The 15,504-nt window shown below is 46.1% G+C and overlaps 1 protein-coding gene across 1 annotated transcript in view; it reads left to right on the top strand.

Annotated features, from left to right (window-relative positions):
* Nucleotides 1-201: 201 nt before the first annotated feature.
* Nucleotides 202-15,504, top strand: part of ADRA1D (adrenoceptor alpha 1D) — a 72,117-nt gene continuing 56,814 nt past the window's right edge. The window contains exon 1 of the mRNA XM_073342927.1: nucleotides 202-1,169. Coding sequence (XP_073199028.1) covers nucleotides 206-1,169 — 964 coding nt within the window. The 5' untranslated portion in view covers nucleotides 202-205. The remainder of the gene's footprint in view (nucleotides 1,170-15,504) is intronic.

The raw sequence follows: 15,504 nt of genomic DNA on the forward strand, positions 1-15,504 counted from the left end.
CACACCCATCGCTTGCCCGTGTGGGGTGGGCTGGAAAGGGGGTGGCTGAGCTCCAGCCTCCTGGCTGGGGACTTGACTGGGGGTGCGGGGCAGTGAGTGGGGGAGGAAGAAACTCTTTGCGGTGCAAGGGAGGGCGGAGCGGGGAGCATGCCCGGCGTCCCTTTCACGGCGGAGCCATCCTCCATGGAGACCGGACCCTTCTAAAATGACTTTCCCTGATCTGATCAATGCCAGCTTGAATGGGAACCGGACGGGACAGGGCAGCGCGAACCGGTCCTGGAGGGAGTGGGGGCTGCCGGGGGAGGAAGCGGAGACCAATGGCACCTCCCTGCCTTTGGCCCTGGATCTCCAGGCGGTGGGCGTAGGGGTCTTCCTGGCCCTCTTCATCCTTTCGGCCATCGTGGGCAACATCCTGGTGATCCTCTCGGTGGCCTGCAACCGGCACCTGCAGACGGTCACCAACTACTTCATCGTCAACCTGGCCATCGCGGACCTGCTGCTCAGCACCACCGTCCTGCCCTTCTCGGCCACCCTGGAGGTGCTGGGCTCCTGGGCTTTCGGGCGCATCTTCTGCGACATCTGGGCGGCGGTGGATGTCTTGTGCTGCTCCGCCTCCATCATGAGCCTGTGCATCATCTCGGTGGACAGGTACATCGGGGTCAAGTACTCCCTCAAGTACCCCGCCATCATGACCGAGAAGAAGGCGCTGGTGATCCTCGGGGTGGTCTGGCTCTCCTCCATGATCATCTCCATCGGGCCCCTGCTGGGATGGAAGGAGCCGCCTCCCCCGGACGAGAGCATCTGCAGCATCACCGAGGAGCCGGGCTATGCCCTCTTCTCCTCCCTCTTCTCCTTCTACCTGCCTCTCATGGTCATCCTGGTGATGTACTTCAGGGTCTACGTGGTGGCCCGGCGGACCACCAAGAGCCTGGAGGCGGGGGTCAAGAAGGAGAGGGGCAAGTCCATGGAAGTGGTGCTGAGGATCCACTGTCGCAGCGTGGCGGAGGACTCGCTCTCCAGCTCCCGGGGCAAAGGGCACACCTTCAGGAGCTCGCTTTCCGTGCGCCTCCTGAAGTTCTCCCGGGAGAAGAAAGCGGCCAAGACCCTGGCCATCGTCGTGGGGGTTTTCATTCTCTGCTGGTTCCCTTTCTTCTTCGTCCTGCCTTTCGGTAAGTGAACCACCCCCTGCGCTGTCCTGTCCTCCCCAGCTAGGTGAAGGAGCGCGACCCCTCTCGCTCCCGGTGGTTGCTCTCCGCCATGGGTGAACTTCCAGGCTTCATTTCAAGCGCTGGTTGCAATTAAAGGGGGGCGGGGTCCTTCTCAAGGGCGGAATAATAATGATACTCTCCAAAGAACTTCGCAAGATCTGCGCGCCCTGGTCCGCACCGCGGTGGAATGTCCATCAGCAGCCTGGGTCAGAAATTGACTCAAGGTTGGGGTGGGGTGGGGGAATACCACGCGTTTTATGCTGTGACCGATCTGAAACTGCCCAAACTGCCCTCAGAGCTCGGGATCATTCTGGCAAAGAGACACTGGGGAAAAAATCAAGTTCTTTAACATGATCGGTCAGGAGCCTCAGCGGTTACTTTGGTCTATTTCTCCCAGGTTCTGTGCTCTTGGATTGGGTTGTCCTGGTGTAACGCCTACAGACCCGTTGGCAGGCGGGATCAAACCTGGGACCTCTGAAGTTAAAGGCATGAGCCGCTACTGCGTGCGCTAAAAGCCACATGGCCCTGAGCTAGGGCTGGAGAGCAGACGCGTTTAACTCTAAGTGGTCTGGGTGCCAGGAGCTGGGACAGAACCCCATACCCAGGAGGTGTGTGGGTTATACTGGTCCTTTCTCAGTTCCCCATGAGTCAGGCTCCTGATTGGCAGCCTTGACCCTCATCACAATAAGTTGCCAAAGACTAGAGGCCCTGAACCAGTGTCCGCACAGGTCAATGGGAAGCTTCTCCTGCACTTTGCTGGGCTTTGGATTGGGCACCACATTTGCAAATGAAGAGGGCAGACATGGGCAGAACAGAAGGCATCCTCTTGTCTGTGGCTGCAAAAATTTTGGGCTAAACCCGTGTCTGGTGTAACTCCATTGCCTTCAATGGAATGTGATGCCAGGGATGTATTTTGGACCATGAGCCAAAGTCTTCTCTAGAATGGTAACACCTTTCTGGGTGATTTCCTGTGGCTGCTACCAGTCTCTTTGCTAATTGCTGAGAGATGAAAATCTTGTTTTCTCTGCATTTCGCTGAGACCTTGTGATGTGCCATACTATTTATCAGGGGCTATTGATTTCCTCATTCTCTAGCCTAGTGGTAGGAACTAGATTCTGTTCCTGAGTCTGATTCTGGCTGGTTCTGGTGCATTTGGCAAACGATTTCACCTTTCTGTGCCTCCGTTTGCCCATCTGTAAAATGAATACAGTATAGACCCACCTACCTTACACGGAAGATGTGAGGCTTAGTTCTGAGTGTCTGGGGAGCACTTTGCGATCCTCCAATGAAAGGTGCTATAAATGCAAAGCACTGTTAAGATTATCTTTCCCGTGCCATTAGAACACTCTCCCGCTGAGTGCATTTCCCCAGCCAATATTCTAAGAGTTAAAATCGTTGAGCCAATATTGCTCTGGCATGAGGGCAGCCTCTGTAGTTTTGGGAAGAAGAGCTGGCAAACCCCATTTCCAAAGCCAGGTTTCATTCCCTTGGTTAGAAACACAAGTACTAGTTCACAGGGTAGGACAGAGTCGTCTAGGCCCATACCAGCAGATCTTCCCCTTGAAGTAGCATAGCTAGTTCATAAGGAAAAAGGAGTTTAAATACCCCTCATTCCCTTTCAGACCCCCCCAAATATAGTTAGTGGGACAGATCCTCAGCTGATAGAAATCAAAATAGCTCCTAGAAGTCAGTGTAGACCATCTACAACAGCTGAGATCTGATGCCGCATTGTCAACCATCCCTCTCCAGTCACAGACAACTCAATAAATAAACAGCTTTCGGGAAGTTCTATGGTCCAGGAAATCTTAGAGCCATTCTGCATGGGATTTTCTCATGCCCTTAGTTATTGTTGAGGGGGTGCTAGAGAGGTCAGAATGCATCTTCTTGACACTAGCCAGGCATTTTTCCCATCCTGTTGTCATCTGAGCCTACAGGGAGGTGTCACGTGATCAAAGGCCATGTATCTTAGATTCAGATTACATGAAACACCTTATTGCTTTTTGTAGGCAGCATAATAGTCAGATTTGTTTAGTCCGCTGGAAAAATCAATTACAAAAAGCATGCAGGGTCTCAGGAACACAGCTGCTCTGTCTGAACACTTTTAAAAGATATTTGTTGTGGTGGGTTTGTCCCCTTTAAAAATCATTTCTGGACTTACCGTTACAAACACTTTAAAAAACTAAGGTTTCAGAGTAACAGCCGTGTTAGTCTGTATTCACAAAAAGAAAAGGAGTACTTGTGGCACCTTAGAGACTAACCAATTTATTTGAGCATAAGCTTTTGTGAGCTACAGCTCACTTCATCGGATGCATACTTTGGAAAGTGTAGAAGATCTTTTTATATACACACAAAGCATGAAAAAATACCTCCTGCTGGTAATAGCTTATCTAAAGTGATCACTCTCCTTACAATGTGTATGATAATCAAGTTGGGCCATTTCCAGCACAAATCCAGGTTTTCTCACCCCCCCCCACACACACACACACATACAAATCCACTCTCCTGCTGGTAATAGCTTATCTAAAGTGACCACTCTCCTTACAATATGTATGATAATCAAGGTGGGCTGAGAAAATCATGGTTTAAGGTCATAGCAGGGAGCCAAGAACTTGTATGTTCTAATCCTGCCTCTGACCATATGGCCTTGACCAAGTCACTTGTCTGCTTTGCCTCAGTTTCTCTTTCATGATGATGATGATGATGATGATGATATTTTCTCTGCCTAATCAGGATGTTGTAAGGATTAATTTGCTGTATTTAAGAGCCAGTTCTCACCCTGAGTAAAAGAGGAAGAATATAAGAACAGCCATATTGAGTCAGATCAATCAATGGTCCATCTAGCCCAGTATCCTGTCTTCCAACAGTGGCCAGTGTCAGATGCTTCAGAGGGAATAAACAGAAAAGGGCAATTTGAGAGATCCATCCCCTATCGTCTAGTCCCAGGTTCTGACAATCAAAGATTTAGCATGGGGTTGTGTCCCTGACCACCTTGGCTAATAGTTACGTTCATGGAGAATAGGTCTGTCAATGGCTAATTCTTTTTTGAACCCAGTTATACTTTTGTCCTTCACAACAACCCCTGGCAAGGAGTTCCACAGGTTGACTGTGCATTGTGTGAAGAAATACTTCCTTTGGTTTGTTTTAAACCTGCTGCCTATTGATTTCATTGGGTGGCCACCAGTTCTTGTGTTATGTGAAGGGGCAAATAGCTCTTCCCGATTCACTTTTCTGCATAATTCATGATTTGACAGATTTCTATCATATGTCCCCTTAGTCACATATTGCATGTTGCTCAGAGCATGGGACTGGGAGCCAGGATTCTCATTCACTGTGTGACTTTAAATCAGCCACTTAACCCTCTCTGTGACTCAGTTTTCTATTGCGCTAAATGGAAATAATGTTACTGACCTACCTCCTGGGAAGTATTGTGAGGCTTAATAGTTTGTAAAGAGATTTGAGATCATTGTACTTGGTGTGACCATATGTCAAATACAAAGCTGACAAAAGAGATTTGAATTTATACTACTCGTGTTTCTATAATCAAACTTTTCTTTTCCATAGCACACTCTTATGCACGCCCCTTAAAAGGACACGGATGGTCAAAACTCCAGTGTTAAATCCTACCCCAACTCTTTTGCATGCTGTTAATGAGCCTGGGAGTTTGGAAGCTCTACTACAGAGTTATTTCAAATAGGAAACAGAGGGGAAAGATTGTCCAACAATATCTCTTTTTCATAAACATGGTTTTCTTTTTCCAGTTGGAAAGTTGGACTAGATCCTCAGCTGGTGTAAATCATTGTCGTTCCATTGAAATCAATAGAGTGATGCCAATTGACACCCACTGAGATTCTGGCCCTTCTCCGTGGAGTGTATTTCCTAAGTACATTTTCCTTTCTCCGTTTGTGTAAAAACGTTTGAGTGTAAAAACGGCTTCGGTGTCAGCTTCCCGGTGGCTTTTAGATATGTTTTTCTAAATTGTACAGGTTCCTGTATGTGGTTGACTTTCAAAAAAACCAACCCACAGGGCCTCTGACTTCTTTTCATTGCGTTGCACCCTTTCAAATGTGTGAATGCCTAAACAGTGCTTAGCAGGAGAGCTTTTGCAAATATACGGTGTGACTTTACAGACATAAATACAGCTCCTCCGTGGATATAAATTAATAGACCTCCATTGCAATCAGCATAACTACATCATTTCCCACCAGCTGAGGATCTGTCCTCTGTGGAAAAGAGCATCCTTAGTGATTAGCAGGAACCGAGCAATTAGGACTCTGGAGTTCTATTCTTAACTTCCTGCTTGACCCTCGACATACTACTTGACCCCGCTGCTTACCCACCAGTGAAACAGGGATAATAGTTACCAAATTTCTTGGGGTTGGGGAGCTTAACTAATTAATATTTTAAAAGCACTGTGAGATCTTTGATAAGTCTGCATATAAGTGCAGTGGTGTTATTCATTTTTCGGTCCTAGAACGATCTGCAAAAATATTGCTTGAAATCTAAATGTATTCCCTAGTACTCCCGTGGATTTTTATCAGCTGAGTAAACCACACCCTTCCTGGTATTGTGATACATATCCCCAAGCATACGATGCAATCATCAGGAGTATTGGTGCAATTAATAAGAATATGTTTGTCTGGCTAATAAGGCACTTTAGGAAGCTGTTTGCTTAGCAAGGGACGAAACCCTAATCACACCTGGAGTGTATGCTTCCCTTTCTGGGCATGTGCAGCTCCTGTTGATAGTAATAGGAGTTCTACGTTCCAATGGAGAAGAGAATGCATGGACTCTGTGAAGCAGACAACTGGAGTTAAATTACTCCCTGCTGCCTATGCCATAGCATCTTTCCCATTAGCAGGGATCCAGTTGAATGCCTTTTGAGGCTAGGGACTGGATTTCTAACGGTGTTTAGGCATCTAAAGATTCAGATAGGCCCCTAAATACCTTTAAAACTCCAGTCCATAATCCGTATCTGATCTCAGGCCACCTGTGTAGTGCTGTATAGTTGTGATGCTCACCGGGGGTTGGTTGGGGGGTGGCACCTCGCAACCACCTACCCTGAGCATGAGGAAACCTAAGAGGTGTCTGGCAGAGGTCAGTTCCCTGACAGAACAAGAAGCAATGGTCTCAATGACAGAACAAGAAGCAATGGTCTCAAGTCTGACTTCAGTGAATACATCATTTGTAAATTACGTAGCAGGGAAAGGGTATTTGTTTTGCAGCTAATCTGAGAAGGAGCTGCAGTCAATTCGGTCATGAAGGGGGAATGTAAATCCATATTGGATACATGGAGGCTTGTTTTAAATGGGGTTTAGGAAGGTGGTGTGAAAGGATGTATTGTAAGTATCATTAAGTATTACTTCAGTTTTATTCCCTTTTAGATAAGGTGGTCATCAGTCCGAGAGATGTCAGAACTGAAGATGTCTGACTAAAGGGGGCAAAAGATCTATCTTGCTTTAAGATTAAACTCGATAAGTTTATGGAGGAGATGGTATGATGGGATAACATGGTTTTGGTAATTAAATATTCATGGTAAATAGGCCCAATGGCCTGTGATGGGTTTTTAGATGGGGTAAGATCCAAGTTACCCGGGAAAGAATTTTCTGTAGTATCTGGCTGATGAATCTTGCCCATATGCTCAGGGTTTAGCTGATCACCATATTTGGGGTCGGGAAGGAATTTTCCTCCAGGGCAGATTGGAAGGCCCTGGAGGTTTTTCGCCTTCCTCTGTAGCATGGGGCACGGGTCACTTGCTGGAGGATTCTCTGCTCCTTGAGGTCTTCAAACTACAATTTGAGGACTTCAATAGCACAGATATAGGTGTGAGGTCTTTTTTAGGAGTGGTGGGTGAAATTCTGTGGCCTGCGTTGTGCAGGAGGTCAGACTAGATGATCATAATGGTCCCTTCTGGCCTAGATATCTATGAATCTATGAATCTATGAAACTGGAATGGAAAACACAATGCACTAAGCTGAACCCTGGTGTAAATCAACTGAGCCAAATACATCAGTGGTGTAACTCCACTGGCTGAATTGGGTTGATACCTGGGAAGAATTTGGACTGATCCTTTGTCTAAATTAGAATCAAACCATTTTATGGGCACTATTGTAACTTACAGTCAAGTCTGCTATATGACCTTTTCCATGCCTGATCCATGGAGGACATAACTCTGCTAGAGTTACCAGCTGAGGGACTTAGGGTACATCTATACTGCAAAAAAAGACCCCCAGCAACGAGTCTCAGTCCAGTGATTCAGGCTCACATGATGGGGCTAAAAATAACGGTATAGATGTTCCCACTCAGGCAAGATGGGGCTGGTCTCAGAGCCCAGGCTCCAGTCCAAGTGGGAATGACTACACTGCTATTTTTAGCCCCGAAGTGTGAGTCCCCAAAAGCACATCAGTTGACCCAGCCGCTGGGACTCTCTGCTGCAGGATTTTGGTTTTTGCAATGTAGATGTACCCTCAGTCCTTTAGCTCACACTGTTGAAGTTCATACTTTAGCCCGGGGTTGAGTCCCTGGTGAGGATCGAGATGATGTTTGTTTCAGCAAATCACTTGGACTTCTATTTATGTATTTTGTTCCTGAAGGGACGTTCCAGAGAGGATGGAGCTCGGCTGATCTCAGTGGTGGCAGATGACAGAACAAGGAGCAATGGTCTCAAGTTGCAGCAGGGGCGGTTTAGGTTGGATATTAGAAAAAACTATTTCACGAGGAGGGTGGCGAAGCACTGGAATGGGTTACCGAGGGAGGTGGTGGAATCTCCATCCTTAGAGGTTTTTAAGGCCCAGCTTGACAAAGCCCTGGCTGGGATGATTTAGTTGGGGTTGGTCCTGCTTTGAGCAGGGGATTGGACTAGAACTTCCTGAGGTCCCTTCCAATCCTGATATTCTGTGATCATGAGAACAGCCATTGAGTCTCAGGGTATTTCTGCCTGGGAGAGTAAGAGGAGATGCTGAGAAGCCCATTAGAAATCCCCTTCTCTTGAGTTTTCCTGCTTCATTTTTCAGAAGCAGGAGGCTCGGATAGTACGGCTCAAGTCTAGACCTTTGGAGTCTGATTTGAACCAGCCCCCTCAAGACCTTGCAGTCTTCTTGGAGGTTCATCCCACAATAAGGGCCTACTGGTATAAGGTGTTGAACCTCCTTGGTTCCCATTGACTTCCCATTGATTGTTCAGTTCACTGGCCATTCAGAAAAATTGAAAAACAGTCTTTTTTGGGTGACCATGACAATAATTTTTTTTTCAAATTTCTGGAAAATGAAAAAGTTTTAAAAAATAGTTTTGGGTCAAAGGAAATGTTTCATTTGACCCAACACAAAACATTCTGTTTTGATTTGAGCAGGGTTTTTTTTAACGTTTTTTGGGGGGGTTACGTAAAATTGAGGGAAATTTCTAAACATAAAGTCATTTTAAACAACATGTTTTATTTAAAAATGTCAAAATGAAACTATTTTTTCAGAACGTTTTAAAAGTTCGTTTTTTTTCCAACCAAAACAAATTGGCAAAATCAACACAAAGTCACAAAAAGTTTAAGCAAACCTGGAATAGTCAGTTTTTGGCAAGGAAAAAAGTACAGGTCGAAAAATTTTACCTAGCTCTAATTGGGGGGGCTCAACACTTTATGGGATCAGTTCCTAAAAGAGAGACACTTAAACCCTAAAAGCCTGGATCTGAACATACCAACCCAGTGCTTGAAACCTAAACTGAATGATGCAAATAGACCTATTAATTCCATACCCAAACTCTGACAAACTTTAGGGTGTTTGAAATCTGGATCAGAATCCCCCTCTTTCCTTCAGTTTCACTGAGTTCTCCTAGGCTGAAGCTGAGGATTGGCCCTGCATGTATGTCTTAGACTTCACTTTTGAAATGGCAAATTGCCCTTTGTCCTTTTACTAACTCATTTGTGCCTTCCCAAATAAAGAACCATCCCACTGAAAATCACCAGACTTATTTCACATCTCCTGGCTGAAGGTTGGGAAAGAAAGAGCACCAGATGTTCTTGCTGGGGTTAGAACAGTCTGGAATACATTTCCCATGTGAAAACTCCCTGGTAGTATTAAAAAAACAAAAGGGTTGTCATATATTTAATTATAGGAGTTCTGATAGTGAGGCATTGGTAAATGGGATTTTTTTTATTTCCTTTTAGAGGGGAGGTGTATATAGCGCATAAGAATTGAGTATCATCTCTTTAAATAGCTTGGGGTCCATCCAGTGGTCCTCCGTTGTCTTCTGTCACCTAAGCCATCAGAATCTAACAGATTGGTAGTGTAAACGTATGTAGTTAGGTTTTGTATGTTTGCGTACGGTTCGTAAAAATTGTATATTGTACACCAGCGATATCCGTGTACTTTCCTCCTAAACATAATGTTGTGTAGAGCAGTAGTTCTCAACCTTTCTTTCATTTGCGGACCCCCCACACCCCCCACCCCGGCTACAAAATTTCGAATGGAGCTGTGGGCCCTTTTGGAAATCTATTGACTGAATAGATAGCTGAATTCTGTTCAGTCAGTTTTCAGTCTAAGTCTTTCGCGGACCCCTTTGACATAGGGTCTGTGGACCACAGGTTGAGAGCTACCTGTGTAGAGAGCAAAGCTACAGCAAGGGTCCTGTTGTGTTTTATGGTCTCTGATTCTGCATAAAGGACTTGGCATTTAGATGCCTACAATGGACATTTATAATTTTGCCCAGCTCTAGTTGGAACCGGGCTGGGGACCCTGATAACAAGACTCCAGTGACTATGAACTATTTATAGCCCCTGTGCCCTGTCTAGTCCCTGGAACCATAGGGTGGTAGCCATTTTGCCTGGGGACATGGCTTTGATCTAACTGAAAACAGTGGGAGATAGCAGCCAACTTTATTAAGGGCAGCTTCACTTCGACATGCAGAGAGACTGTAGGGAAATGGCAGCCATCTTGCTGGCTCGAGCCCCATTGACAGTAATAGGAGATGGCGGCCATCCTGAATTTGGGAAAATTCATGAATTGGCACCTTTCATTATATTTTCATGAGGCAGATAAATAAACACCACAAAATTGCTAGAGTTGTAAGGAAATCACAAGAGTTGGAATCATAAACTCCATCAGATGGCATGACCTGGGGTCCCATCCTCCACTGCAGGCCACGGCTGGAAGAGCAGCAGTAGAAGGGCTGGGAAAATGGTTGTCTCGCTCTCCCAAATATCCAGTTTAGGCATCCAAGGTTGAACACTGGGTCTGCTTTGTCTTGCTCTAAGTGAGGTGCTGAGGCAGTGACAGAGCTGGACACAGAACCCCCCGAGTTACTCTGCCACCAGACCACATCAGCCAATTGCCAGACTGTCCCAAAGAGAGACAGTGAAAGCCAAATGGCTGTTTTAGGTTGTCGCTGACTCTGAATACAGTTTCTATAATGGGAAATGTCATACAAACAGGAAAAAATATAGAACCTGAAAGATTTAAAATGATTGTGATTCAGTGAGCAAAATCCTATAAACCTCTAGACAAACTCTATGAAACCATGGAAAAATGTACTGTGTTAAATAAATGATCTGAAGCCTGTGTTATGCAGCACTCTGGACTCAACAAGTGGCAATAGAGAGGTTTTGTAGTATACAGGGTTATATGGGCATGTATTGATTTAATTCATTTCTGCACTGGAATCCATGATGTCAGGCAACACACAGTTTCAATAGGTAGTATATTTGTTTCAGCAGAGTATATTGATTAACAGTATCATATGTCATAATACCAAGGGCAAGGACTAACTTGTAAATAATATGAAGTAAGAACAAGACATGGGGCTGAAGCCTTAGCTGTGTATATTAAAGGCCCATTTGAGATAGGAGATAGGAGAGTCTGGTCCCTTCATAATCTAGAGCAGCCTCAAGCCTGTATCAGGCTGTTCTAAATTTTGTCCAGCTGCCTTATGGCCTGCTGCCATATGGACAGCCTGTCAATGCTGCCTTTCTCCTGGGAAATCCCCATGTACAGGAGTCTGGAAGAGGGTGGCATACAGCCAGAAGGGGGCTGCTCAGGGACTCACTGAACCTGGCTTTCTGGCTGCTTTTTGCTGGCAGAGTGTTGCAGGGGAGCTGGAGTAGACCTGAGAATCAGACCCACAGCTGAGTGAACTGTACACAAGATTGGAAGTGACAAATTCTCATTCTGCCTCGGACACCTCAGCTAACCTCCCAGGCGTGTTTTGTGGATATTTTTATTAATGCCTGTGATGTGCTTTGAAAATAAGGGCTGCTGTTACTGGGCCAGACTCTCTGTTGACGTACAGATAGTGACGCTGAGACAGTTTACAGCAACAGAGACTTTTGCCCAGGGTAGCTAGTTTGACATTTTGCAGGGGAATTGCATTGACACTTAACATTTCTTTGTTCCTGATCTTTCACCCGCAATATTTTGGATTTCTTATAAGAGGGAAAAACTGATGAATTAAAACCGAACTCGACTGCATAATAAACAGATTTTTTTTTTAAATTGGCCCCATGGCCTTGTTGCATTCAAATGCATAGACTTTTGCCCCCGAGTTCAGAGTGACCAGGCCGCCCGGTGTGCTGGGCAGTGCAGCCTCAGCACCCCCAGCCCCTAGGCAGCACGGCTGCAGCACCCCCAGCCCCAGAACTCTGGGTGGCCAGTCCCGGGGCTCTGGGTGGCCAGCTCCAGAGTGCCGGGTGGGCAGCGCGGTCCCAGAACCAGCCACCTTGAGTCCCTGTGGGAGGCAGGCCAGACAGCCCCAGCCCACCTGGCCCAGCCAGGGCAGAGCGTTGGGAAAGAAGGAGCGGGCCTGACCTGGGGGCAGAGCATAAGCGGGGCCACAATAGGCTCTTTGGGGAGGCACAGCCTCCTCCTGCCTACGATTCCTGCTGCCCATGCCAGAGTTCTAGAACGGAGCATTTAATGACCTGTTCCTTTTCCATTACCCCAAATTTGGGCAAATATTTGCTGATCACATCTTGTAATGTGGTTAATGAGACATGATATAAGCTTGATGCAAAGTTAAACATGGGTGCAGATGCAGTTTTGAATGATATTACAGTGAAGCTACTTAATCATCTTTTATCAGCTTGTTTTGAATTGATTCTGCCAGAACAAATAGGATTATCTACAGCTACTAACAATTTTGTGGTGATAACAAGCCATGTTATAAAGGCATCAAGCGATCCTGCCTATAGGGCTGTAATTTTGGAAAATTTCAGCTAGCATGGCTCAGCTATTTTTGAGAATGAGGCTAGGAAAAAATTACATTGTTTTGCCCATGTTAAATTCTGGTGACTTTTTATTAAAAAAAAACCCTCCAGTGTCACCATGCTTTGGCTCAAGGACTCGAAATTTTGCAGTGGGGTGGCTGTTATGTCAGGGAGGTACCTTTTGCCATCCACATGAAAATCCACTTACAATTGTAGCCAGATTACAAGCCTTTGAAAAATTGCACTGTGCACTTGTTCAGTAAAGACTTCTTAGTGCACATGGAATCTCCAGAGATTTTCGCTCTGAGCATACTCCCACGGGTGAGTAGGACTTTCCCAGCAATTCCTCATCTGGAATGTTTTGGGTTGTGCTGGCTCTGGGTCCAGGCTCTGGGTCCAGAACTGAAGGCAGAGAGTCTTTCTCTCCTTTGCTTTCAATGACTCCCTTGCTGGGCCCCGGCAGCGTGGAGGAGGAAGCTGCCTGATTTGACTGCAGAGTGGACAAGAGACAGCCTTATGGGGCAGATGAAATAGATTGAGCCAAGGAACTGAGGGAAGTGGGGAGAACACTGAGGCTGGACAAGGAAGCCAGGGAGGCAGACTGGGACTGGGAACCAGTGGGACTGAGGAGTATGGACAGGGCACAATTGGGGGTCAGGGGAAAGCAGAGAGACAGATGAGATGAGGAGCTGAGAGATGGGAACCTGGGACTAGACTGGGACTGGCTGCGTGAAGGGGGAAGTCTGGGATAGCAGGGTGCGAATTGAACCTTGGACAACTTGTCCAGAGAGGGAAACTAGGACTGGCTTGCCAAGGAGACTGGGACTGGGTTAAGAAACTTGAGGAGTGCGGAATGGGTTGGAGGGTACACAACAAAAGGGGACAAGTTTGGGGGAAGGAGCAGAAGAGATTGTGCCTAGTAGAGAATATTCCCCTCTGGAGCCTAGAATGGAATCCAAGATTCCAGAGTCTCATCATTCCTCTCCGGTCAGCAATTATCTGTGAAACCTACTGGAAGTGTGTGTCCCATCCCCCTCTAGTGCTGGTCCACGTAGAGCATAACAACTTACTACTTCTGTCAGCTACTCCCTAAGCTCAAGTGGCAGGTGTCTGTGAGGTAGATCTAAAGGTTTCAACCTTGCTGTTGACCCACGTGGGCATGGCTTTGCTTTTTTAAACACCTAGGAAATCACACACACAAAAAGCTACACCAAGAGAACTTTATTAAGGTTGCAAAGTCAAGCACTCAAAAGTTAGGACATGTCAGAATTAATGTTTCCCAAGTAACCTTGGAAAGGGGAAGTGGTGCATCATGGAAGTCTCTGGCTGTGGTGCATCATGGGAGGTGTAGTCCAATTGGACAGCCCATTCTATTGAGGAGAATGAGGCGCATGAGGCACTCAAACTACAACCCTCATGAGGCACCATGGCAGAAACATTGAGGCTATTTGGGAAAATATCGACATGTTCACAGAAAGGGGACACTTTTCAGACAAAATTTCACTTTTGACGGAAACCCAACTTTCTGTGAAATACAGGTTTCAATGTGAAGTTTTTGACCAGCCCTAGTCAGCATGTCCCAGCGTTCCCCTCTCCACCCCTCTCGCGCAAAGTTCAGTCACCTACTACCTCGCTGAGCTGCAGCAATTGACAAAGGCCCCAATTCAGCGAGGCACGTAACCTTGTCTTCACTTCAGTGGGGCTACTGGCATGCTGAAAGTTGGGCAAGTACTTAATTACTTTGCTGAACCAGGGCCCAGATGGAGTGAGTTGTGATTAATATGATTTCTACTGCTGAGAAAATAAGCAGGCTTGATTTCCTCTTGCCTGGCATCTTGTGTCGCCACATGCCTATAAAATGCTCCCATCACTGTAAACGAGTGGAGAATTCTCACTGCTAGCACAGCAGGTGCCAACTAATGCCAAGGCCCATCCGCACTGACCGCTGACAAACGCATAGCTGGAAACCAATCTGGCTCACCTGTTGGTTCGGATGGTTAAAATGGGTATTAGTGCTACAAGGACACGTTTAGTTGTTAGACTGTATGGAATGCTTGTAGGAAGCTGCATATAGGAATCTCACTTATGGTATCACAGGGTATAAAGTTATGTTGAGCGTTTGCGTTGTAAACCTCTGTAACTGTGTAACTCACCAAACAGGAAAAGAAGCACTGGTTAAGGTAAAGTGCTCGTCCTGCACACAAGATGGCCTGTGATGGGATGTTAGATGGGGTGGGATCTGAGTTACCCAGGAAAGAATTTGCTGTAGTATCTGGCTGATGAATCTTGCCCATATGCTCAGGGTTTAGCTGATCGCCACATTTGGGGTCGGGAAGGAATTTTCCTCCAGGGCAGATTGGAAGAGGCCCTGGAGGTTTTTCGCCTTCCTCTGTAGCATGGGGCATGGGTCACTTGCTGGAGGATTCTCTGCTCCTTGAAGTCTTTAAACCACGATTTGAGGACTTCAATAGCACAGACATGGGTGAGAGGTTTTTTGCAGGAGTGGGTGGGTGAAATTCTGTGGCCTGCATTGTGCAGGAGGTCAGACTAGATGATCATAATGGTCCCTTCTGACCTAAATATCTATGAAAAAAAAAGATGGCCCATTGAAGGCAAACGAGGCATTGTGTAGCATCAAAGGACAGAGACTTTGTTGATTGCATTCCGAACTCCCTCCAGGAAGGGGAGACCTGCTCATGAACTCATCCCATCATCTTGGATTTTGCGGTGAAGGGGATTTAAAATCCCTGACAAGGAGAAACTGAGATCTTTATGCTGTCTGGATTCTGAGGGGTAAAGATTCCTGAACGTAAGCAAGAGATCCCCCTGCTGCTTGGCATGGGTCAGCCCTAAAGGACATATAGAGCTGCTAATTATAGGAGCTTATATTACGTTTTTAAATCTAACACTGTAACTCATTTGTGTGTGTATGTAAATAACTCTCATTTCTTTTCTTAGTTAATAAATCTTTCATTAGTTTATTGCAGGATTGGCTACAAGTGTTGTCTTTGGTTTGAGATCTGAGTACAAAGTGCCTGGTACTTTGGGACTGGGAGTAACCTGACTATTGTTGTGATTTTTGGTGTAAAGTGACCATTTATCCCATAGTCCAGC

The sequence above is a fragment of the Lepidochelys kempii genome, chromosome 4 (assembly GCF_965140265.1).
Source record: "Lepidochelys kempii isolate rLepKem1 chromosome 4, rLepKem1.hap2, whole genome shotgun sequence".
NCBI lineage: Eukaryota > Metazoa > Chordata > Testudines > Cheloniidae > Lepidochelys > Lepidochelys kempii.